The sequence below is a fragment of the Mytilus edulis genome, chromosome 7, assembly GCF_963676685.1.
Source record: "Mytilus edulis chromosome 7, xbMytEdul2.2, whole genome shotgun sequence".
Lineage (NCBI taxonomy): Eukaryota > Metazoa > Mollusca > Bivalvia > Mytilida > Mytilidae > Mytilus > Mytilus edulis.
In genome coordinates this window covers 92,210,897-92,236,294 of record NC_092350.1, presented here as the reverse complement: position 1 = coordinate 92,236,294, position 25,398 = coordinate 92,210,897, and the positions used below count along the sequence as shown (strand labels likewise).

The window sequence follows — 25,398 nt, the reverse complement described above, 5'->3', positions numbered from 1 at the left end:
CAATTCTTTGAAATATTTAATGTAATGAAAATCGCATCGCATTTGCTCTGAAGCCTTAGTTTCTCTAAGATATCTATAAAATGTTGAAGAGAACAAAATATGAGTGTTTTATTGAAGTGATTGCCCTTGTACCGTAGATAGATGATATATGTGAAATTGAAACTCTTTTCTTTTATTTATGGACCCAAAGAATAAAACATATAAAGTTATTTTAAAATAAAAGGGTTTGAGATCTTTTTGCCATTCATGACGTTACATGATACCGTCTAGATTGTCAAATGCAGCTATCTATTCGGCAATCGCCAATGGCAGTCAGCAGGGTTTAAGAGCATTTGTTGTTCGACCTATTAGTCAAATGTGTTTTGTTAAAATAAACTTTTTCAACTTTTTGGTCTTTTGAAAATGTTGTTTGTGCTGTATTTAGACCCCTCTACCAAGAAATTTGTTTTGCATGCACACGTATAAAAATTACGGTTTTTATCCAACGCAATCATAGGTTTCAACATTGTTTTCAATTCAGACTTGTTTATATGTTTTTGTTTGGACTTGTATTATATTTGCCTTTGGTATTATATGATCTGTTCAGTCTATTTCAAATCTTCAAAATTCAAGAGTCTATCCTAAATTGAGGTAAATTATTTGGCCTCCCATATACCGTTTCGATTCCTTATATCACTGAAGAGACATTAATTGTCCAAATCTGGATATGGTGTACACAAAATTTCTTCACCTTTTGTTTGCCGTTTACCATCTTTTCCGCAAGTTTATTGTTTTCCATTTGGTAAATAAATTATTATAAAGATCTATTTGTTACATCCTGTGATCCGTTTATTTGGCAATCGCCAATATTAGTCAGCAGGGTTTAAAAGCATTTGTTGTTCGACATGTTAGTCAATGAGTTTTGTAAAAACATACTTTTTCACCTTTTTTGGTCTTTTGGAAAATGTTGTTTATTCTGTATTTGGACCCCTCTACCAATAAACTTGTTTCGCATGCATACGTATAGAAATTGCGGTTTTTATCCAACGCAATCATAGGTTTGAACGTTGTTTCAATTTAGACTTGTTTATATATATATATATATTTATATACAATATTAGGTCAATGTCCGATACATATTAATTTTTCTGTATGATGCTTAGAAACTGGGGCAGGGGGAGGTTTACAATGGCGCAGTGTGATCATTTACTTGACGTCCGTCGTCGTCAGTTAACTCTTACAAACATCTTCTCCCCTGAAACTACTGGGCCAAATCTAACCAAACATGGCCACAATCATCATCATGGTGATTAGTTTAAAAAATGTGTCCGATGATCTGGCCCGCCAACCAAGATGGCCGTAATGGCTAAAAATAAAACATAGGGGTTAAATTACAGATTTTGGCTTATATCTCTGAAACCAAAGAGCAAATCTGTAATGAAATTGAATTTTTCATCAGGTCAAGATATATATGCCCTAAAATTTTCAGACAAAACAGACAACCTGTTGTTGGGTTGCTAATTTTAAGAAAATTTTGCAGTTTTGGGTTATTTATATATTCAATATCATTATAGATAGAGATAAAATGTAAACATCAATAATGTATAGCAAAGTAAGATCTACAAATAATTCAACATGACCATAATGGTCAATTGACCCCTTAAGGAGTTATTGCCCTTAATAGTCAATATTTAACAATTGTTAGTAAATTTATGTAATCTTTTACAAAAATCTTCCCCTCTGAAACTACTGAAACAAATTTAACCAAACTTTGCCACAATCATCATTAGGGTATCGAGTTCAAAAAAATTGTCCTATGACCCGGCCCCCCAACCAAGATGGTGGACATGGCTAGAAATAGAACATAGGGGTAACATACAGATTTTGGCTTATATATCGGGAACTATAGCATTTAGAGCAAATCTGACACAAAATGTTTGTATATCGGGTTAAGGGCATACGATACAGTTTTGATCCCGTATTTACAGTTTGATGAAAATTACTATAAAGGCTATTTTTTGCCTTTTTAAATTAAATATGTAATAAAAAATATACCTTCATGTGTTACTTTTTTAGTTAAATGAGGTCGAAATTTTGTATATTTGCTCAAAATTCGGAATTGTGGCCGTCTTTTCACTTTCGAAAGAAAGCCACACTTTTTTATGCCCCACCTACGATAGTAGAGGGGCATTATGTTTTCTGGTCTGTGCCTCCGTTCGTTCGTTCGTCCGTTCGTCCGTTCGTTCGTCCCGCTTCAGGTTAAAGTTTTTGGTCAAGGTAGTTTTTGATGAAGCTGAAGTCCAATCAACTTGAAACTTAGTACACTGGTTGCTTATGATATGATCTTTCTAATTTTAAAGCCAAATTAGACTTTTGACCCCAATTTCAGGGTCCACTGAATATAGAAATGAAAGTGCGAGTTTCAGATTAAAGTTTTTGGTCAGGGTAGTTTTTGATGAAGCTGAAGTCCAATCAACTTGAAACTTAGTACACTTGTTGCTTATAATATGATCTTTCTAATTTTAATGCCAAATTAGACTTTTGACACCAATTTCATGGTCTACTGAACACAGAAAATGAAAGTGAGAGTTTCGGGTTAAAGTTTTTGGTCAAGGTATATTTGCTCAAAATTCGGAATTGTGGCCGTATTTTCACTTTCGAAAGAAAGCCACACTTTGTTATGCCCCACCTACGATAGTAGAGGGGCATTATGTTTTCTGGTCTGTGCCTTCGTTCGTTCGTTCCTCCGTTCGTCCGTTCGTTCGTCCCGCTTCAGGTTAAAGTTTTTGGTCAAGGTAGTTTTTGATGAAGTTGAAGACCAAACAATTTGAAACTTTATAAGTACGCATGTTCCATATGGTATGATCTTTCTAAATTTAATGTCAATTTAGATTTTTTATCCAATTTCACGGTCCATTGGACATGGAAATTGATAGTGCGAGCGGGGCATCCGTGTACTTAGGACACATTCTTGTTTGTTTTTAAAGATAAACACAAATTGTTTTTTGTTAAATAATTTGTAATTTCTGTATTTTATAAGTATCCTAAAAATGTATGCATGTTTTATTCAGAAATAACTCATATTTATCAAATGGTCATGAATTGAGAAAAAAACGTATGTTTTTGCTGTATATTTATTAAAACAAATGCACTATTTACAGTTTAATCAAATTTGGCCCACATAATCTCCCTGCAAAATGAAACAAAATGTAGTTTTAAAAAATAGGGGTCCATGCACTAATTTTCAAATTAAATCAGTTTGAATGATAAAAATCAGTCGAAAAATGCATCTTTTCCCGATATGTCATAGTTTGACGTCGCAAAAATAACATTTTACGTTAGCAACGTCATTATCTCACCTGTAACTGTACCGTATGCCCTTAAGATCTATATGCCCTGCAATTTACAAACAAATTGAATTAACTGTAGTTCGGTTGCTAAATTTTTTACAATATTTTGCAATTGTTTTTAAATTTTTTACAAAAATCTACAGAGAAACTACTGAGACAAATTTAACCACGATCATCATTAGGCTATCTAGTTTAAAAATTGTTTCCGGTGACCCCGCCTACCAATCAACATGGTGGACATGGCTAAAAATAGAACATAGGGGTAAAATGCAAGTTTTTTTCAATTATTTTTTGAACCGTTATAAATATTAATGGAGCGAAAATGTTCAACATAATGAGCTCAACCAATTGTCTAATTGTTTATTCGTCAAACAGTAAGATAAATTGTTGTAGGAGTTAATGCCCATAACATTTTTTTTTTCATTTTTGCCTATTATCATGAAAACTATGATATTTAGAGGGAAACATTTTTTTCCGTTATGCCTTATACGATTTAAATTATAAGAAATAAATAAACACTTTAAATCACAAAAATGATCAGCAAGACAAGATCTATTAAAAAATCAAATTTCGCCGATATTGTTAGTAGGCTGTTGTTTGATATGAACATAGACCAGCTACACCGTTATCTGTCCGTCGTCGTTGTATGGGACAATAACTCAAAAAGTCTCTAACCAATTTTCATGAAACTTTGATGAATTGTTTATATTGAATGACATAAGATACCTTTTGGATTTTATAAATTTGAGATTTTACGTTTACGAGTTCTGGGATTTTTATTCATCCAAAAGAGGAGATTTTCCAGTTTTCAGAAAATAACTCAAAAAAAGTTTAGTGACTGGTTTATACCTAATAAAATAACTCCTTTTAGTTTTGTCTCTCCTTTCCGGAGTCAGACATCGAGACAGGTATGCTGTTTCCGGCATCGGGGGCGTCAACAATGTATTAGTTTGTGATTAGGTCTGTAGTTGATGGTCAACAATAAGTGAAATTGAAATGATATTTAGTGTGCAGTTTTATTAGCATCGGCACATCTCATAACCATGGTGATTCTTTGGCCCCACCAGTCATGGTCTATTGACTTTGAAACTTTGCTTAGTTTACATGTATTAGTGTATTGGGAACCACTAGTGTATGTCAATGATATTTGGCATGCAAGTGTATAAGCATTGGCATATCTTATTATACCCCACGCAACAAAGTTGCGGAAGGTATAATGTTTTTGACCCGTCCGTCTGCTTCAATTTTTTTTCTTATACATTTTTTTCTTCTTACAGTTATTTTATTTCTCCAGTGACCATGGGGGGACTTGGGGTATGTGAGCGCGCTCACTAAGGCATGGATATTATTAGGGGCCAACCTCTCAGTCATAGTTTATTGACTTTAAAATCTTTTTGTTTAGTTTTCCTGTATTAGTTTGTGATTATGTTTATGGGGAAGTGTTAGTGGTAGGTCAATGGTAATTGGTATGCAGTTGTATTCACATTAGCACATCTCATTTCAATGGTGAATAGTTGGTCTTTACCCCTCAGTCATTGTCTATTGATTTTGAAACCATTGCGTATAATGTTGTGAGCACTTCATATAATGTTGTGAGCACTTCATATAATGTTGTGAGCACTGCATATGATGTTGTGAGCACTGCATATAGTGTTGTGAGCACTGCAATATAATGCTGATCATTAACATAAGGCAGTCATGGCGTTCCATATGTTAAAGTTTTGCTATTTTAATTTCAACATTTGCATTATAAAAATAACTAATAAGTTAGAAATAACTCTGTGATTACAGTTTATTTTTATAAATTTATGATATAACATTGAGGATCCTGGAGTTATAGAACTTTATTTGTTCAAAAAGCGACTGGCATATCATGTGCTCATTGAGCAGCTCTTTATTACATATACAATGCATTGTAATAGTTAGATATCACCAGACGTTGGGTTAAATTCTCATTAAAGAAAACTACAGCAATTCCTTTTATAAATTAATCTTTCTTTTCTGCAAGGAGTCTATAGCATGTGCCAATTGTGTCACAATGATATTCCTAAAGTTGTGGTTAAGTCAATGATAACAAAGCAATAATCTCCACTTTTCTGTTATCATTGATGGTTCTGCCAAATGCTTATTTATTTATTTTGGAATGATCAACAACCCAGGTAAACATTATCCAACGCAGTTTATTTTAATTGATTAATTCACAATCAAATTTGTTAATATTTCAACATTAACTAAATATTAAATGTATTCTGATATGAGTTCTGGTTTGTCAAAGGTCAAGGTCACAACAGTTATTTATTGACAGACATTAAGCTAAATTTTGGTTTTCGGATGTTATCTTTTGAATAAAGGCTACCTGCAGTTACCAAACTCGGTTGGTAAATGCCAAAACTCGGTGATGAATTTTGAATGAATACATTTAAAGTCAAGATGGTCAAAGTCCACAGCAGATTGATAGTCTAAAGTAGTCTAAAGTGTTGACAAAATGTATCTTTCCAGATGGTATCTGTTGAATATTATGTTTAACTTTAACCAAACTTGGTTTAACATGCCAGATGTGATTGGAAACACACTTATTATTTTTTCGGTTCAGTAAGTTAAAGGTCAAGGGCATAGCAACTATTTATAGACTGATTTGTTTGGAAAAGTTTTGTTACTTTTTGAACTGTATGCCAAACAAAAGTGAAAGATACTGAAGATAAAAAAAAAACGATCAAAAAGTAAACAACAGTATACAAAATACAACATAGAAAACTAATGAAAAAACAGTATCTGATGTATATCTCAAACAGTTAGAGCAAAACTGATCAAAAGTCGAGGTCTTCCTTCTCTGAAAAATTCCGGGAAAATGGACAATCTGTTTCGAAGTCATTGCTCCTGAACTGTCCATTTTTAGCAATTATTTTTGTATTGTTTGTTTAATGTCTTGAAATAAAAATAAAGTAATGGAAAAGTTTTGTTCTTAATGACGATCTTGCATTGAGTTGTTTATTGTTTGGTAAATTGTCTTCTAACCTCTAAACACACAGGGAGGAATTAAGAGTAGGCAGCAAGATAAGATCAACAAACAGATCAGCTTGATGGAAATCGTCACATTATTCCTTGTTAGAATAATTACTGTGAATTATAACCAAGGCCAGTACATTGCACGTTCCTGACCTGGTTATTCATCTTGCTAGGTTGGGGGAACTAGCTGGTAGCTTTGATATGAATACATGTCAACGTAACACAGATTCAAAGTTCAATATATAATGTTTATTAATCAGCATTCAGTAAAGTTATCAATCACAATTAAATCACATCATAAGTTCATGAGACATATTAAAACAGCATGTCTAATATCAATTCAATACAACTGTCTAAATCCAAGTATAAAACACAAGTGTCCAATATGTGACTGTCAAAACAAGTGTCCCTAACTACATGGTCAACTAATATATATTGTTTCATTATTCAATTTACATAACATTAATACTCAAATAGCTAATTTACATAATAATGCTTATTTATCTATATTCCCAAATATCAAGTCTTTGTGACATAACTTAAATCATCTTAAAAAGTAAGAAATCCTTTTTGTATATATAACACTTCTTTAATCCTTAATTCTCTATTGTCATTTAGGCCTCAGGGGATTACATAATAATTTGCTTTACACTTATCTAAAATTGTGAAGATTTATATTAACTATTTATCAAGTAAATTATTTCTTAAGCTAGTGCTAAATATCTTAACTATAATACTAAATTATAACAATGATTTGAATTCCACATTTTAACATTCTGACATCTAAAATATACTGGTTATACCCTTCCCTTCGTCGCCAAGATTGCTCCTGCAATCTTCAATTAAAATACAAAATGCATCATAAAAATGATTAATATAATACACACATCATATACCAACAATTGAATTTCTGATTTCTGTCAATGAAATATTACAATATATATAAAAAAAAAAATTGTGAAAACATTAATAAATTTCACTGATTCCTGTAATAAAACATTACTAAATATATATATGTATACATGTTCCTGGATGGAGAATGATCAAGTTTAGGTTGTCCATATCAGGGAAGGTCTCTGAAGTTCACTAATATTGACAAGTCCAACTCTCACATAATTAATGACAATGAGCTCATTGCATACTTCATGAAGTATTTCTGGGTGCATAAGGGGGCATAAAAATAGCAATATATACAATACAGCTGAAATATAAGATTATCAATGTTTTATCCATATCGGTCATCAGCTAAAAATTACAAATATTAGTAATCATATCATAAATATTATTCTTAAAAATAAAATTACTCTATGCCTTACCCATAAGTATGAAATATATCAAACAATTATCTAATTAATATAACTAAAACACAAAACATTAATTAATAACATCTCATAAGCAAACCATATCAATAAGCATTAAGCAATAATAACTGTTTTTGTATTAAATACATATTCAATACATATGTGTAAGCAATATTTTGTTCTTGGGTTCAATCATCATTTTCCATGCAAACGCAATTTGTTTTTTTTCATATTGGGAAAACATATAATTGATAGGTTTTTTTTTCGGCTTAATGTTCATATATTTCTGGTTCAAGTTTTCACTTTAACATCTCATTGTCTCTTCATCTTCATCACTATTCATGTACAGTTATAAAAACGTCACTATATATATATCACAAATCTCTGCTAATTTGTTCCTATAATATTAAATAAATTTTCACTAGATAAATATTATATGTCCATCATTGTTTGACTTCATTAACTTTTAAAAGCACAATATGGTCACTTCTATGGGTTCACCATTTCATCATATTGTGGGTCCACCATCTCATCATTTTGTGGGTCCACTAATTCATCATTTTGTGGGTCCACCATTTCATCATTTTGTGGGTCTACCATTTCATCATTTTGTGGGTCCACCATTTCATCATTTTGTGGGTCCACCATTTCATCATTGTGTGGGTCCACCATTTCATCATTGTGTGGGTCCACCATTTCATCATTGTGTGGGTCCACCATTTCATCATTTTGTGGGTCCACCATTCCATCATTGTGTGGGTCCACCATTGGAAGGTTACTTCATGAATGTAAGTGCAACCAATATCATAATCATACATGACACCAATTAACCCTTATCTCTTATTATAATTAATTCATTTGAATCGAGGGATTTTTTATTTATTTATCTCTTAAATATTCACTAGAATACCACAGTTTTAGGCCAGTAACTGAACTACCTATTTATAAATATTACAATAAATAACATACTACATGTAAGAATGTCTAATTCTCTTCCCTTTATATTTTTCCTTAATTTCCTATACTTTCTCTTCTTATTTCTAATTTATATATTTAGCAACTGTATGCCAGTTTATTTTGTACTTCCTTATTAAGTACTCCTTAATTATTTTATCTTTTTAGCTAAAAATCTTTTAAGTCATAATAAAAAAACACAGCTCAAAACAGTGATGCCTATACACAATGTATGTATAGGGAACACTTGATAGTTCTATTTGTATCATTGATAAAGTACATTTTGTATAATCTGAAGTAAATTTGGTTTAAAAGTACATCAGTAGATGTGCCGTCCACCTGCAATATTTAAGGATCTAATAGTAAGAACTACTAATGTAATCAATACATTTGTCCAGCAGGATTAAATTAACAGACACTATAACTAATCTGAATATTGTGTACTTTAACCCGAAATTCAGAACAAAAATAACATTTTTTCAATGATACAAAAGAATATTGTCACAATGCATTTATGTTTGCTCATAACATGTATAATACTACTTGAATATCTAGTTATAACATCTCAACCACTCATTTTCATATTTATTTTGGAAAATTTTAAGAAGTCCTGGGGGACAAGTTTCAAACGGTACCCACTCTGGATCATAAATATGTTTTTCCTCATAGTGTATGAAACATTTTGGGACATTATTTTCTATTTTAAAATGTGTAATGTGAGAGCCTGTAACAAAACATGCTGGTCCCATATCTTTTGTTTGTGAATTGCCTGTAAGGGTCAGCATAATGTTATAAAACTGGTCACCATAAAAATAATCAAGCAAGTTTGTAAAAGCATGCTGATCTTCTCCATTTACTCTGTGTAAGGGTTGATAATGTGATATCCTATTATTTCTCAATATGGTTTTGACGAAAAATCTGTTATTTTCTAGTTTTACAGCTTGCACTGGAAATTTATCCCAATTTATTTTTGGTCTTTGTTTATATTTAACATCATTGTTTTGGTCTATTGCAGTTACATTTTGTGGTTCATTTGAAGGTTCAAAAAATTTATGTTTGTTTCCTAGTAATGGTCTTTTTCTCTTTTTACCAGTATGCGTTCTGTTTTCATGAAATTCTCTTCTCATATTCTCTGGGATTTTATCTTGGTGTACCCATTCAGATTTTGACATGTTTTTAATTTTTATTTTGTAGCATAGTTTCTTGTTTACCCATGCCGATGATATAATCTTTTCAACATCATCAGGTGTAATTTGTATTTCTGTTGTAGCTTGTTGAGCAGTTTTATTTGTATTTTGTTTGTTTTCTATAGAATTGTGAGGAGGCACTGCTTTATTTTGCTTTGAAAGTTTTGATTGACAATGTTTGTTTTGATTATTCTTGGGTGCATTTTTGGGTTGAGAATTCAATATTGTGTCTTGTGTTAGATTTTCAGGGCCTTCATTCTGGACTTGTTGATTTTCACCTTCATCATCCTCATCTTCTTCAAATGGATCATCAGTGTCATCTAGGAGGTAGTCAGGGCGGTCTGTTTTACTGTTAAATACTTTCAGACGACTTGCATTAACTAATTTCTTTGAGATTTTGTTATCGCTGTCCTTTCTTAGTTTAAAAGTATTACAGTCGGGGGGTCCAAGGTTTGTTATTGTGAATGGGCCTGTCCACCTAACTTTTAATTTTGGACTTTGACCTTTTTTAACCTTTTTACAAAATAGCATTACTTTATCACCAGGTAAATATGTGGGTTTCACTGCTCTTTTGTCATGCTGTGTTTTGTATTTTGCTTGTGCTCTTTTTGTGTTTTCTGCAGCAACATCCCTTGTTAATAGGAGGTCCTTAATAAATTTATTGAGGTATTCTCTATGGTTTTTAGGCAATGTTGACTTTGGAATTAAGGCAACATCAATAGGTGCTCTCATTTCTTGTCCAAAGAGAAGGTGAAAAGGTGAGTATTGAGTAGACTGAGTAGCTGGTGTCATTCTATAAGCCATCATTATAGGTGCTATATAGTTTGGCCAATCTGTCTGTTTTTCCAGTTGAGCTCTCAAAGATTGGACAATGAATGAGTTCATCCGTTCACATGCTGCATTTGTTTGTGGATGATATGCACTTGTATAGTGGCGTTTGATTTGGAGAAGCTCACATAAAGCTGCAACTAGCTTTGAAAGAAAATTGGCACCTTGATCAGATACAATACAGCGCGGTGCACCAAAACGGGCAATTATCTCTCTAAACAGGATGTTGGCTACTTCTGTTGCTTCTTGTGTTCTCATGGGAAAAGCTTCACACCATTTGGATCCGCTATCAACCACCAACAATAAATAGCGATATTTTTCTGGAGTCTCTGGGAGTTCTAAAATATCCATGTGCCATCTTGAAAAAACTTCTTCTATTGGCATTGGTTTCAATGGCAATGGATGGCTGTGTGTATTTCTTTTAGATCTTTGGCAGATTTCACAGGTCTTAATGTATGTCTTGATATCTGTATACATGTTTGGCCAGTAATATCGTTGACGTACAGCTTCATATGTCCTTTCTTCTCCTTGGTGACATCCAACAATATTGTCATGGAAAGCTTCTAAAACCTCCTTCCGTAGGGTTCTTGGTATTGCTAGCTGCTTAACCATGTTTTGTCCTTTTGGTAGGCTTCTAGATCTTGCATTAAAAAAATGATAAAGTATACCATTATCAATTTCGTAATGGAAGGCTTTCGCATCCAGTTGTCTAGCTTTCTGTCTTTCCTCAGGTACTTGGCCATCTAATTTGTAATTAAAAATTTCAACAAAATCTGGGCAATGTCTTTGAAGGTGCCGAAATGTTTTACGCTTCTTAAACTGTTCTGGGTCAATGTTTTCTAATGTTTCATCATCCTCATTAATATTACCAGTATCTGTTATTGTAAGAATGTTGGGTTGCTGTTCGTCATCTCCTTTGTAATCAAATGTTATGATTTCGTACTTCTTATTGCTCATGGCTGCAACTGTTTGTTCAATTTCATTCTGCGGAAAATATTCTGGACCTATCTTTTCATACTCTCTTCTTGACAGGGCATCTGCATTATTTTTCTTCCCAGGTCTATGCATTATTTCGAAGTCATATCCTTGAAGTTCAAGTGCCCATCTACCTAGTCTCCCTTGTATATTTTTAATTGTATCTATCCAACGAACAGTTATATTATCTGTATAAACTGTAAATTTGTGTGAGGCCAAATATGGATTAAAATGTTTTATTCCCTCTTTAAGTGCTAACCCTTCTTTTTCGTTTATGTGCCATTTTTGTTCATTTTTATTCAGTGATCTACCACCATAGGCTACGACATGTTCAAGCTTTGTGTTTGGATTTAATTGTCCAAGGACATAGCCAATAGCATAATCAGAAGCGTCCACTGACAACACAAATGGTTTCTCAAAGTCTGGGAACACTAAGATTGGAGCTGAGACAAGGCTGTGCTTCAATGTTTCGAAAGCTGCTTGACAATCTTGTGTCCAGATGTATTTCTTATTTTTCTGAGTTAATTGTGTAAGTGGGGTTACAATTTTTGAGTAATTGTGCACAAATTTTCTGTAGTAATTGCATAATCCTAAGAAACTACGTAATTGTTTGATATTTTTAGGTATTGGGTATGTTTGCACAGCAGATGTTTTTTCAGGGTTTACTTTAATACCATTTTTGGACAAAATATGACCTAAATAATGTACTTCTTCTTTTGCAAAATGACATTTTGTTGGATTTAGTGTAAGATTTGCCTGTTTTAGTTTGTCAAAAACTAATTGTAAATGTTTTAAATGTTCTTCAAAATTTTTACTAAAAATCAAAATGTCGTCTATGTATACTAAAGCAACTTTCCAGTTCAATTCTTTTAAAACTTTTGTCATGAGCATTTGAAAAGCCATTGGTGCATTTGTTAACCCGAAACTCATTCTTTTGAATTGGTAAATACCTTGATGTGTTACAAATGCAGATTTGTGTTTTGTTTCTGGATCTAAGGGTGTCTGAAAAAATCCACTCATGAGATCCAGTACTGAATATATTACAGCTTTTGAATTAGCAACTGTGTCAAAAACATCATCTATCCTAGGAATACTAAATTTTGCCCTTAATGTGCATTTGTTAAGCCTACGATAGTCTACCGCGAACCTATACTCTTGTTTTGCATCCATATTACTTTTCTTTTTGCGAACTAATACAATTGGGGATGACCATGGAGAGTTTGATTCCTCTATAATGTCATTTTTTAACATTATATCAATATGTTTTTCTGTTTCTTGCCTCATTTGTGGTGTTTGCCTGTAGGGCATTGATTGTACAGGTGGTGCATTACCTGTATCAATTCTGTGGTAGTGGTAACTAGTTTTACCTAACTCTGTAATGTCTTTAGCAAAAACGTTTCTATTCCTTGATAGAAGCTCAGTTAACTGTTTCCTTTGATTTGCATTTAAGTTTTCATTTATTTTTATTCCCAACTCTTTTTCAACATTCTGATATTTATTAACTTTAATAGATTTTTCTTTTGAATTATTATCATTTAAGGCAAAAATACCATTTTTGTCTACTTCAAAAGCCTTGGCTACTTTCTTATTCCTATATAATGTTATGCTTAATCCAGTAGGATTTAGAATTCTGTACAAAGCCTTTCCATTTTGTACATTAACTACCACTTTTGAACCAACCAAATTTTTAATATCATTTGAAAAGTTTGGTTCAAGAATTACTGTACTGTTATTGCGATGCCTTACAGAAAGCCTAACGGGTATAATCATTTCACAGTGTGGGGGAATAACTTCTACTGCTATAGTTTTTACATGTGCATAATGTTCATCCATAGTCTCTATATTATTTAAAGGTACATTCAATAGATTTTCTTGAATTGCTAAGGTATTATTTTCAAAATTTATGTGAGCTTTATTAGCTTTAAGAAAGTCTATTCCTAAAATTATATTAAAGGTCAAATTCTCAAGCACTGTTAATTCTTGATATATAATTAAATCATCTATATTTAATTCAACATCTACTTTTCCTAAAATTGGATAGCTCATTCCACAAGCAGTAAAAATTCCAGATTGTGTACTTTTTTGTATTTTGATGTTTTTCAAACATTTTTGTAAACATTTTAATGATATACAAGAAATTGAAGCACCTGTATCAACTAACGAATCAACTGTTTTATTACCTAATTGCAAATGTATAATATTTTTAGAAAGGGGGGCTATTAGAGCTAAGGAGGGGTCAGGATAAACTGAATTAGACATGTTGAGTCTTTTTTTTTTTTTTTTTTTTTTTTTTTTTTGAGGGAAAATCCTATTAATAGATCTTGACAACTTTAATTACAAAATAAAGTAAAATTTAAAGATTTGGTGTCATATAAGATCATAAATAAAAGGTTGACTCACCTCTGCACACTCAGGAAAATGCACTGTTTCCTATATGGAGATATGCTGACTCTTGTCTTCAGGTATTCAGGTTCGCATCCTACATGTATCCCTCCTTAGTACCGGAAAGCTGGGTCACTCCGCCACGTATAACCAAGGCCAGTACATTGCACGTTCCTGACCTGGTTATTCATCTTGCTAGGTTGGGGGAACTAGCTGGTAGCTTTGATATGAATACATGTCAACGTAACACAGATTCAAAGTTCAATATATAATGTTTATTAATCAGCATTCAGTAAAGTTATCAATCACAATTAAATCACATCATAAGTTCATGAGACATATTAAAACAGCATGTCTAATATCAATTCAATACAACTGTCTAAATCCAAGTATAAAACACAAGTGTCCAATATGTGACTGTCAAAACAAGTGTCCCTAACTACATGGTCAACTAATATATATTGTTTCATTATTCAATTTACATAACATTAATACTCAAATAGCTAATTTACATAATAATGCTTATTTATCTATATTCCCAAATATCAAGTCTTTGTGACATAACTTAAATCATCTTAAAAAGTAAGAAATCCTTTTTGTATATATAACACTTCTTTAATCCTTAATTCTCTATTGTCATTTAGGCCTCAGGGGATTACATAATAATTTGCTTTACACTTATCTAAAATTGTGAAGATTTATATTAACTATTTATCAAGTAAATTATTTCTTAAGCTAGTGCTAAATATCTTAACTATAATACTAAATTATAACAATGATTTGAATTCCACATTTTAACATTCTGACATCTAAAATATACTGGTTATAGAATTCATTTTTAGATATTTTCCTGAAAACTCTAATAGTTTAGAAAAAAATAGAAAAATGATCAGCCGGATGAGTTTGTGACATTAACAACTTATGAATGAAACTCTCTGAGATCAATATGAAAGTAAAAAAGTGTGAAATTTAGCAGACTCCTTGTTGGATTTATTGCACTTAGTAATAGTTTTATTTTACAAATGTGTATCATTTGCAGATTATTTCTAAACCTCCTATAGATTATTTAAAACTGTAAACGGTAAAACAAGATCATTAATACCAGTTGTACAATACAATTATTTCATTGATTGTTTGAATTATTGATTACTTGGTGTTAAACACCACTTTCAGCACTATGTCTGTTTTGTTGTGGTCGGTTTTCACCTGCGTCGCCAAAGATGGAAGGAGATCTAGTAATGGCTCGACCCCATCTGTTCGTAAGAAATCTATCACAGAATTGTCTTAGCTTTTGTAAAAGGGAGTGATTTGATATTGTGTTTGCAGCTTGATAGTGTTAAGTTGTAGCGAGTAAGCAATTGTTGTCGAGCCTGCAACTTCTGTTGCAGAGAGCACAACACAGGGATAGTGATCTGGCGACGACGATGGCGTTAACTAACTACTTAAAAACTTTATATTTTAGAAGGTGGAAGACTTGGATGCTCATACTTTGTATATAGATGCCTTATGTTATGAAGATTCCGTCTGTCATATGTCCCTTGTCCTTGACCTCATATTCATGCTTCAGTTACTTCTTGAAATTTCTCTCTTATTAAGCATATTAGGATAACAATATATAGGACATGCATGTTAGAAATTATTATAGATTAAGGAATGTATCTCCTCATGCAAAGCTCTGCTTCCTGTCACGGATTTGGCTATACTTTTTGGACCTTGTGGATTATAGCTCTTCATCTGTTATATAAGCTTTGGATTACAAATATTTTGGCCACGAGCATCACTGAAGAGACATGTATTGTCGAAATGCGCATGTGGTGCAGGAAAATTGGTACCGTTAATGTTATTACTACCACTAGGTCGATGTCTCTGCTGGTGAACTGTTAGTCCCCGAGGGTATCACCAACGCAGCAGCCAGTACTTTGGTATTGGAATGAAAATACGGATTTTTTTGTGTTATTAAAATTTACTGCTACAAAATGTTAGAAATTATTATAAATTAAGAATGTATCTCCCTCATGCAAAGCTCTGATTCCTTTCACAGATTCGGCTATACTTTTTGGACCTTGTGGAGTATAGCTCTACATCTTTTATATATGCTTTAGATTTCAAATATTTTCGCCATGAGCATCACTGAAGAGACATATATATTGTCGAAATGCGCATCTGGTGCAGGAAAATTGGTACCGTTAATGTCATTACAAGGTCCTCATGCCCGTCAGACAGTTTTCATCTGACCTCGGCCTCATTTCATGGACCAGTGAATAAGATTAAGTTCCTTGGTTTAGTCCATATATCAGATACTTTAAGCAATAAGTCTTTTATAATTGGTGTATAGAATGAGTGTAAGGTGCATATGTCCAACTGGCAGGTGACATCTGACCTTGACCTCATTTTCATGGTTCAGTGGTGAAGTTTTTTTGTTTTGGTCTTTTTGTTATAATACTATATGCAATATATGTCAACTGTATTTGTTGTATGGAAATATTTTACAACTCAACATACTGAAGCTGCACACCAAATATACATTATCATTCCCTTAAAAAAAGCCAAGAAAACTTGTACAAATTTCATTTTACAATGAGTGTTGTAAAATGATAAACTGTTAGCAAACAGGAAGTGGATACACAACAGATATAACAAGAGTGAACACGCTGAAATGTCGCGCATGTTCATTGATTTTATGTTGATAGTCCGAAATATCTGAATATATACTTTTACTACAGGTATCACATTAACATAATTAAAGAACATGAAGCCAAAGTCAGATAAACTAAACCAAAATACATATGCACCTTACAATCATTTGATACACAAACTATAGTTGATTTGTCGCTTATAGTTTCTTAGAAACAAACTTGAAAATAAGGTCACGGTCAAATAAAACCGTTTACCAACAAATGCCATAGATATTGCTTATTAGGTTTTCTCAGAGTAAGGTATTAAACCTCCAATTCATGACTTATTTATGAATTAAATAATTTCGAGTGCTGAAAACCATTGAACTGGGTTTTTTTTTTTGTATGTGAATTAAAGGGCTGACTGAGAATTTCCTCAATTTTGATAAATTAAGAAATAATTAAGGTTCCAATTCCATCAGTCTAAGTTAACTTTAGATGAAATTTTCTATTTAGTATATGCCTTTTGGTTATACAGCTCTGAACGTGTTTAGGTCTTATACATTAGGCTTTCGAATCTTTGAATTTGAGCATTCCTTATGAAGGTTACATGTAATCATGTTAATCTAGAAAAGCGCCTCATACGCACAAAATTAGTAAGACAAACTCAAACAGAATTAAGACATTTTTAGACAAATAGAGACAGAATACATAACTTGTTTCCCATGATAGAACAATGCACTTAAATTACATCTGAAACAATTTCTTTGGCAATAATTTTGATGATACAGTAAAATAGAAACAGTAAAAAAAGGTCAATAATTAATTAATAGTAGAAAATCATTGACACAGTCCATTATAAAAGCCGAAAATAAAATGTTATTTTTAAGCCAGACAACTTGTTATATTGTAATAATTATTTTTTTGTGAATTCGTTCCTCCATTGCTGGAATCTGCTATAATTTGAAAATGTTGAAAAGTGACCTTTAGCTGTTTATCTTCTGGTCTGTTGATCTTTTGTGAATTGCTGTCTCATTATCCATCATACCACATTTATGACATTAAACTTGAATGAATGGTGATATGAATTCTATATACATGTTATACACATTTCTTTGTAGATTTATTCCAATTATGGATGGATTCAATACACTGTTACAGTAGATTGGAAGAGGACAGAAATAAATCTGATGTCAACAAGAGAACATCAGATGATCTTGATCCACCGATAGTTATTGTTGGCACTTGGAAAGATGCCTTGATCTGTGATGAAGAAGAGGTATTGGAAATTACAAATGTTGTCAGATGTTTGTATAGAAAAAGAAGATGTGGTATGTTTGCCAATGAGACAATTCTCCAAAAGAGACCAAATGACACAGAAATTAACAACTATAGATCATTGAACGGCCTTCAACAATGAGAAAAGCCCAAACAGCAAAGTGTTTATTTGTACAGATACCTGTTTTACTGTTTCACCAGACCAACACATATGCCATATATTGACAATATATAAATGCAAGCTTTATCACATTGTAAGGTTAAAAGTGTTTATGGGAAAAGCAATCCGTTTTAATAGTTTACAAAAGATCTTTCAACAATTTCTGAAATATGATATAGTACAATAAACCCATCATGCATGTATATAGATAAGAGGATTACGTTTTTTTTTAGATAGATGATGCATGCAGAGAAAATATTTTTAAGTATACAGAGAATATCTCAGACGATGAACTAGGACATATCAGGCAAGAATACTTCATTTCCAATACAGAAGATGATCCCAGTGTATTCCAGCAAATACGAGAAAACATCCTAAATTTAGCAAGAACAATGAGAACATGGAATATAGATTATCCTTTAAAATTTATTCAGCTTGAAAAACGACTTCAAGAAAAGAAGAAGGTGCTACCTATTATTTCCTTTCAAGAAATTCAGAATATTGCTATTGATACACCTCAGCCACTTAATGATGAAGAACTTAGATTGTTCCTGGAATTTCACCATGAGATCAGAGCCTTAGTTTATTTCAAAGATCTTCCTTCTTATATTATTTTAGACACACAGTGGTTGTCTGATGTTTTTAGATGTATTGTCACAGCCAAAAAATTTAGTGCTATTAGTACAAGAAATAGAAACAAATGGAAAGAATTGTATAGTAGAGGCAAATTGCATAGCGAGGTTTTAGACGACATATTTAGAAAAGGTGAAAGCATTTTTTCCAAACACAAGGATCATATCCTGAATGTAATGGAGAAATTTGATATCATTATACGTCCTAACACATCGGAAACCCAAAGAGAGGCTGGTGATGACCAACCTCTCTATTATCTACCTTGTATGATTAAATCAGAACCCGAATGTGATATATACGAAATGTTTAATGTGATGGAAAACGTATGTACTAAGTCTACCTGGTTATGTTATATGTTTAGGTTTCTACCACCCCATTTAATGAATCATTTAATTGCGTCACTGTGCAGGAAATATAACGTTGCAGAAGTTGTCACTAAGGAACAGAAAAGACAAATTGCTCTTTTCAGAAGCTCAGCTGTCTTTGAGTTACAGAAAACGACAAAATTGAGAAAATTACTTATTATGAAAGGTCAAAATGTTATTCAAATTCAGATTTGGCAGTTTGGGAAGCAAGTTGAAAGAGGTTTGTTCAAATACATTGCAGACTTTGTGACAGAGGAAATAATCAAGTTAATAAGTACAAGATTCAAGATGTCCAATGTAAGATTTGAGTTGAAGTGGGAATGTGGCCAAACAAAACCAGAGTGTGTGACAGGATCATTTGATTTAAGTGAAGATCAGGAAAAAAAATATTATTGTGAGACATGTACTACTATCCACACATTCACTGGTGAATGGTCAGATCTACAACATAAAATATCTGATGTAAGTTACAGATTTATTCATATTTTACATGTTATATGTATTCTATATAGAAAATGTGTAAGTATATTGTACACTGGTTACCATCTTTCAGTCCTTCCATCTACCTTTATCCTATGAAAGTGTTCCTTGCTTTTCTTCTGGGTACTAAAGTTATAGTTATTGAGTGATAAAAATATTATTTGCAATTTAACAGGTCAGTGTGTTACTGTTTGTTATTGAAGAAATAATTCATGGGGGCTTGCATTTATATTAATTTTACCACGGGTTAGCTCTTTATGCCGAATATTTTACAGTGAGATTGAAATATCAGCATAAAGGGCAAACCCGTGGTAAAATCAGTATAAATGCAAGCCCCCATGGATTATTTCTATTCTAATAGAATAAATATGGCAATTCCTTTTGATGGAGGCGCTCTCGGTGTAGGAAACGAATTGCCATTCCCATAAATAACGTACTATTAAGACGTTAAAGAACAGAGCAAATGGAACTAGTGGCATGCTTTAACTATTTCAATAACGTATTTAGATAGGTTTGAATGATTTTAAATGATAGCTTAATTACTTGCATGTGACAAAAAAAAACATATGACGTGGGGGTACAATAGGAACCGCCCGAACAATATATTCATATTTTACCACGGGTGTGTACTCAAAGGGTGTAATGGACATCATGTTAGATTTCGATATATATGGGTTAAGTAAATTCTATATTGGATTAAAGCTTTGCTCTCACCACATAAACTTTATGATTATTTTCATTAATAATTCATAGATTTAAGTAGAGTGATGTTTTAATTAAATATAAGGTAGTAGTGGTCAACCGATAGTGGTTATTAACTTTTGTTTAAAAATTATTTTTTATTGTCACAGAGTTCTGAAAATGTTCCCAGATCTAATCTTTATATCGAAAGCTCAAGTCAAACCCAAACTACAGTTCAATCCACCAAGGTAACAAGCTATTATTTTATTGTATAGCATATTTGTATAACTAGTAGTAAGTATTACATAAAGTGCAATGTCAAATAAGATAAGTTTATATGTATTACTTGTTTTACTTAAAACAAATTCTTGAGAAAATATCATGCATTCCTCAAATCGAGCAATTGTCTTTGGATTGACACTATATGCTTTGTAATAGTTTATTCCATCAAAATGCAAACTATTGAGACAATTCATGTTATAAAATCATGATACTCTTAACTGAGCATTTTGAGCATTTTAGCATTACTGACCGAGTAGGCTATTTCTATGATTTTGCGCCGTTTACCTTCGTCGCTGTAAAAAAACAAACATTTCCTTCAGTTGTATGACACTTATAGGAATAAAATTGAGAATGGACAACAACCCGACCATAGAGCAGATATATACTGGTTCAGTGATAATGAACCCCATACTAGACTCCAAATTGTACACTAATTTCCAGTTTTATCAGGTAACTCATCTCTGAAAAGAAATCTAACTCGTTTTACTAATATGCATACATAGCCAAAGAATTTAGACATACTTGCATGCTTGGATAAGTCGATTATTCAACCTATCATTATCAAAATAGAATAAAAGAATAGGATAGGTGCCACCTACATTTACAAATTGTCTGCGTAAACTTTTCATGAATATTACCAACTATTTTCTATTGAAAATGAATGACATACTTTTTTTTTATTTTGAGGTACATGTCCGTGTCCAAGCTGGTGAGAGGGTGTTTTCGAATGTCAATGAAAGGGCAACAGGAACAGCCATTTCGAAAGGGGTATGTAACACCACATTATATTTTCGTTCTATATTTATTTCCTAAAAATCGAAATAATAAAACAGGAGAAGTTCAGTTTTCCATTCAATATCATAATAAATTAAGGATTGAACAATGACTAGATATATATAGAAGAAGAAAAAAAATGTTAAAAAAATTAAATGTAAGTGTTCTTTTATCGATGGTTAAAGTTGAACAAATGTTGACTTCCACAAAAATTATTGTGAATTAATTTAAAAATGTAAATTCAAACGCTTGAAATAGAATTGTTGACAGATTTATTTCTATTTCTCTTTCTTACATGTCTATAAAATCAGGTTCAATCCACCATTTTCTACATTTGAAAATGCCTGTACCAAGTCAGGAATATGACAGTTGTTGTCCATTCGTTTTTTATGTGTTTTGTCATTTGATTTTGCCATTTGATTATGGACTTTACGATGGAATTTTCCTCGGAGTTCAGTATTTTTGTGATGTTACTTTATTTTTCAACATAAATCCTTTTCATCATTAAATAATGGCATTATTTTCGGTTCAACACTTGCCTTTGTGGAATTTTCCCCTTTGATAGTCATCATACTGCTGTTAGTTAAGTTGAAGCAATCATATTAGCATGAATGTTTTAAATTGTTAGACCAGATGCTAAAAAATATCAATAAATGATACATGTGTTTAATTATTATGGTTTTCCTATGTAAGAAAAAAAACATAAATTTATAAATTAAATATTATCGGCAAGATTTTGTCAATAATTATTTTGAAACATTATTCACAGATTTCTCCAATTGAGCAAAAGTTAGTTTCGTCCTTGGTGTCAGTTCCTTTAAAGTTTTACTGATTAATATAAACTGTTTATTTTTTGGTTTCTTGCTAAAACTTCTGTGAGTACTTGACCAAGTTAATTGTCAATTGTTTGATGTGTTTGGACTTTTGATTTTGCCTTTTGATTTTGGATTTTCCTTTTTGAATTTTCCTCGGAGTTCAGTATTTTTGTGTTTTTACTTTTGATTCAACCAAAACTTATGTGAAGTCTTAATGTAGATTATCTTGTTCTTGTTTTACATCACAATTCTTAACTCTTATATTCTTTCCAGTTCACAGAAGAGGAAATTAATTTTACCAAGATGGGAATGATAGCATTGAATATTTTTGCTGATGTTTTATATGATCTATTAAAACCAGATAAACCACATCTACGTCCAAGGTGTGAATGTGATATAACATACTTATACCAAGAACACAGGAAACTTAATAAACATGTTCCAAGTAATTCAAACCACCGACGATGTCCTCCTGGACCATGGGGAGGATGTTGGCAAGATTTTAAGAATACGGACATAGCTATTGGAGATGATATTGAGCGCATAAGACTGACAAGAAACGAATTACAACATTCTCAGATATTTAAACTTGACGAAATACGTTTCAATGAATTAAGTAATATATCAAGTGACCTTTTAAAAAGATTTGATCGCCATAACACACCAACAAAGCTGTATACAGATCAACTGAAGGAAATTCTGGCTAAATCTATTTCTAAAGAGGACGTGAAATCAATTGAAAATGAAATATCAGGTACATATGTTTTTAATCGTTTTTTTTTTGTATTTCTTAGCCTTTTTCGTTTTTCCTGTAATGTTTAATTTCCATTAATATAATCTGGGCTATTTTCGTGATTTCCGAGAAATGACAATGACCATTACTAGACTTGTTTGTAAAAGAACAAGGGTAAACATGGTAAATGAAGACTTGTTTGTATTAAAATGTAAGTGTATGCAGACTTAACAATTTAATAAAGTTGAGATTTGCTAAGCATGCTAAGACCCTGTTGCGATATATTTTATTTGTTCCGTTACCTGATATGAGTAGTCATTCTAGCTTCGCCTACTGATTTTGCCAGTGATAAATATTTGAAGTATAATTTGAAACAGTTATAACAAAGGTAACTCGGGAATAGAAATATTGTCATGTTTAGTCTTCTTTAAACCGGTAGTAAAAATGGAGCACCTATTAAATGACATACCAATTGCACTTTGGTAAATTGTTCCTGTCCTAATCAGTAAATGTGCATTATACAAATGCCACTGGGCATTAAATAACAACAATCGTTCAATTAGTAGCTTATCATTTTATTTTAGGGATGACGATTGAAGTTGAAATTGAGCACTAAATCAATGTTCAACCACAATAGAGAAACATATCATAAGAAGTACACAGTCTGCCAAAGTAACGGATTTGAAGTCGATCATCTATAACATGTATAATAGAAACATAAATCTAAAATTCAGGTTGAAACTATCTATTCATAAAACTATAGACAGCAAGATGAAGAATGTGAACCAAGTGAAAAATATTGGACTAATGTTAAAGATTTGACCAATATGTGACTGTATAATTACTGGTTTTTTTTCAAAAATATTCACATGCAGCAAATATTGTAATATTAATATTGCTAATAACATACTAATCATATAATTGCTATGTACATACTTTAATAAATATGTGTGAAACTTTATAAACTTGTATCTATAAGTATTCTAACAGTGAAATCAGCAAAAATTGTATACTGCCGTGAGAAACATAAGACAAAACAGGAAAGCATTTTCTTTTTGTTTTTCATGAGAAAGATATCAGAAATATTTGTCCATAAGGGCATCAGGTGTTGATGCTATATATATATATTCACAGCTTTATTATCTAGGCACCCCTTTATGGCTGGAATATTGTTTTGTTATGTGTCTATCCCAGATTTTTTTTTACATATATCCACCGTCATTCATAATAAAAGGAAAATTAAATAAATATAGGTAGTTGTTTGATAGTCTTAATAATGCAATGTATTGCTTGAAATATTTGCCAGTTTTTTTTTTGTTTCGTTTTAATGTTTTACCAAAATGAAAATAAGCAATAAACCATGAAAAGACAAATCTATTGCAATGTGTGCGTGTTGACCTATTGAGTATAAGTTTATGATAACACATATGATATTACACAGATCCTTTTAATCGGTTGGACCCCTTTTTACATTACCATGGATGTAGTGAACTGTGTTTTTCAAATGATGTTCGTTGTTGTGTGCAGAAGAGCAAGCAATCGATTTTTTGAGACATTGTCTGAATAATGAGTTAAATAAAGGCAACAGTAGTATACCGCTGTTCAAAAGTCATAAATTAGTTGAGAAAAAAAAAACAAATCCGGTGTTACAAACTTAAACTGTAGGAAACACATCAAATATAACAGGAGAACTACGACACAACACTAAAATGTAACACACGCTGAAGCGAACTATAATATAACAATTGCCAAAGTATGCAATCAGAATTAACCAGTATAAGACAATGTCTGGTCATCATGTGCTTGGGGTGAATTAAAAAAAAAATTATCAGACAATATCTGATTATTATGTTCTAGAGATCAATCGGTAATCACTATTATCAGACAATGCTTGGTTATCATGTTTTAGGGATCAATCGGAAATCACCATTATCAGACAATTTATTGACGAAACTACGGTATTTTATTAGTGCCACCGATCAAGAAATGTGAAATTAGCACAAAAATAAGAGAAAAATGTTTAAACCATCGTGGTTACTTTAAACAATATGAAAATAAGGAGATGTAGTATGCTTGCCAATAACTTGAATAAGACAAGTTAAACTATCAACCGAAGTTCAAATAAAGTGAGCGATTATGAGCAACCGTACGGCCTTCAACAATGAGAAAAACCCATACCGTGTAGTCGGCTATTCAAGGCCCCAACATGAAAAATAAAAAAAATCAATTGAGAAAACCAACGGCCTTATTTATAACAAAACACTTTACGAAAAAAGAATATGACGGACACGAACCAACGACAACCACTTAACTAAAGGCCTCTGACTTGTGACAGGCATATTAATAATGTGGTGGGGTAAAACATGTTCGTGAGCGCTCAACCCTTGTCTAACCTGGGACAGTGTTGTAACAGCCTGTCATCATAATGAACAATCGGGATCAAAACCGTCATCTGCTTATCATCTGGAAAGTTCACATTATAATGAAGAATCGAAATCAAAACCGTTATCTTCTATATCATCTGAAAAGTTCACATTATAATGGAACAATCGGCATCAAAACTGTCATCTGCTACATCATTTGAAAAGCTCACATTATAATGAACAATCGGGATCAAAAA

General features: G+C 32.1%; 1 protein-coding gene across 1 annotated transcript in view; it reads left to right on the top strand.

The window, feature by feature from the left end:
- The window catches only part of LOC139482479 (uncharacterized), a 94,314-nt gene extending 70,325 nt beyond the window's left edge, over positions 1–23,989 (top strand). Inside the window, exons 14-19 of the mRNA XM_071266390.1 lie at positions 17,699–17,856; positions 18,249–19,475; positions 20,345–20,422; positions 21,144–21,224; positions 22,319–22,799; positions 23,363–23,989. Of these exons, the coding sequence (XP_071122491.1) occupies positions 17,699–17,856; positions 18,249–19,475; positions 20,345–20,422; positions 21,144–21,224; positions 22,319–22,799; positions 23,363–23,394 (2,057 nt within the window). The 3' untranslated portion in view covers positions 23,395–23,989. The remainder of the gene's footprint in view (positions 1–17,698; positions 17,857–18,248; positions 19,476–20,344; positions 20,423–21,143; positions 21,225–22,318; positions 22,800–23,362) is intronic.
- Positions 23,990–25,398: the final 1,409 nt, after the last annotated feature.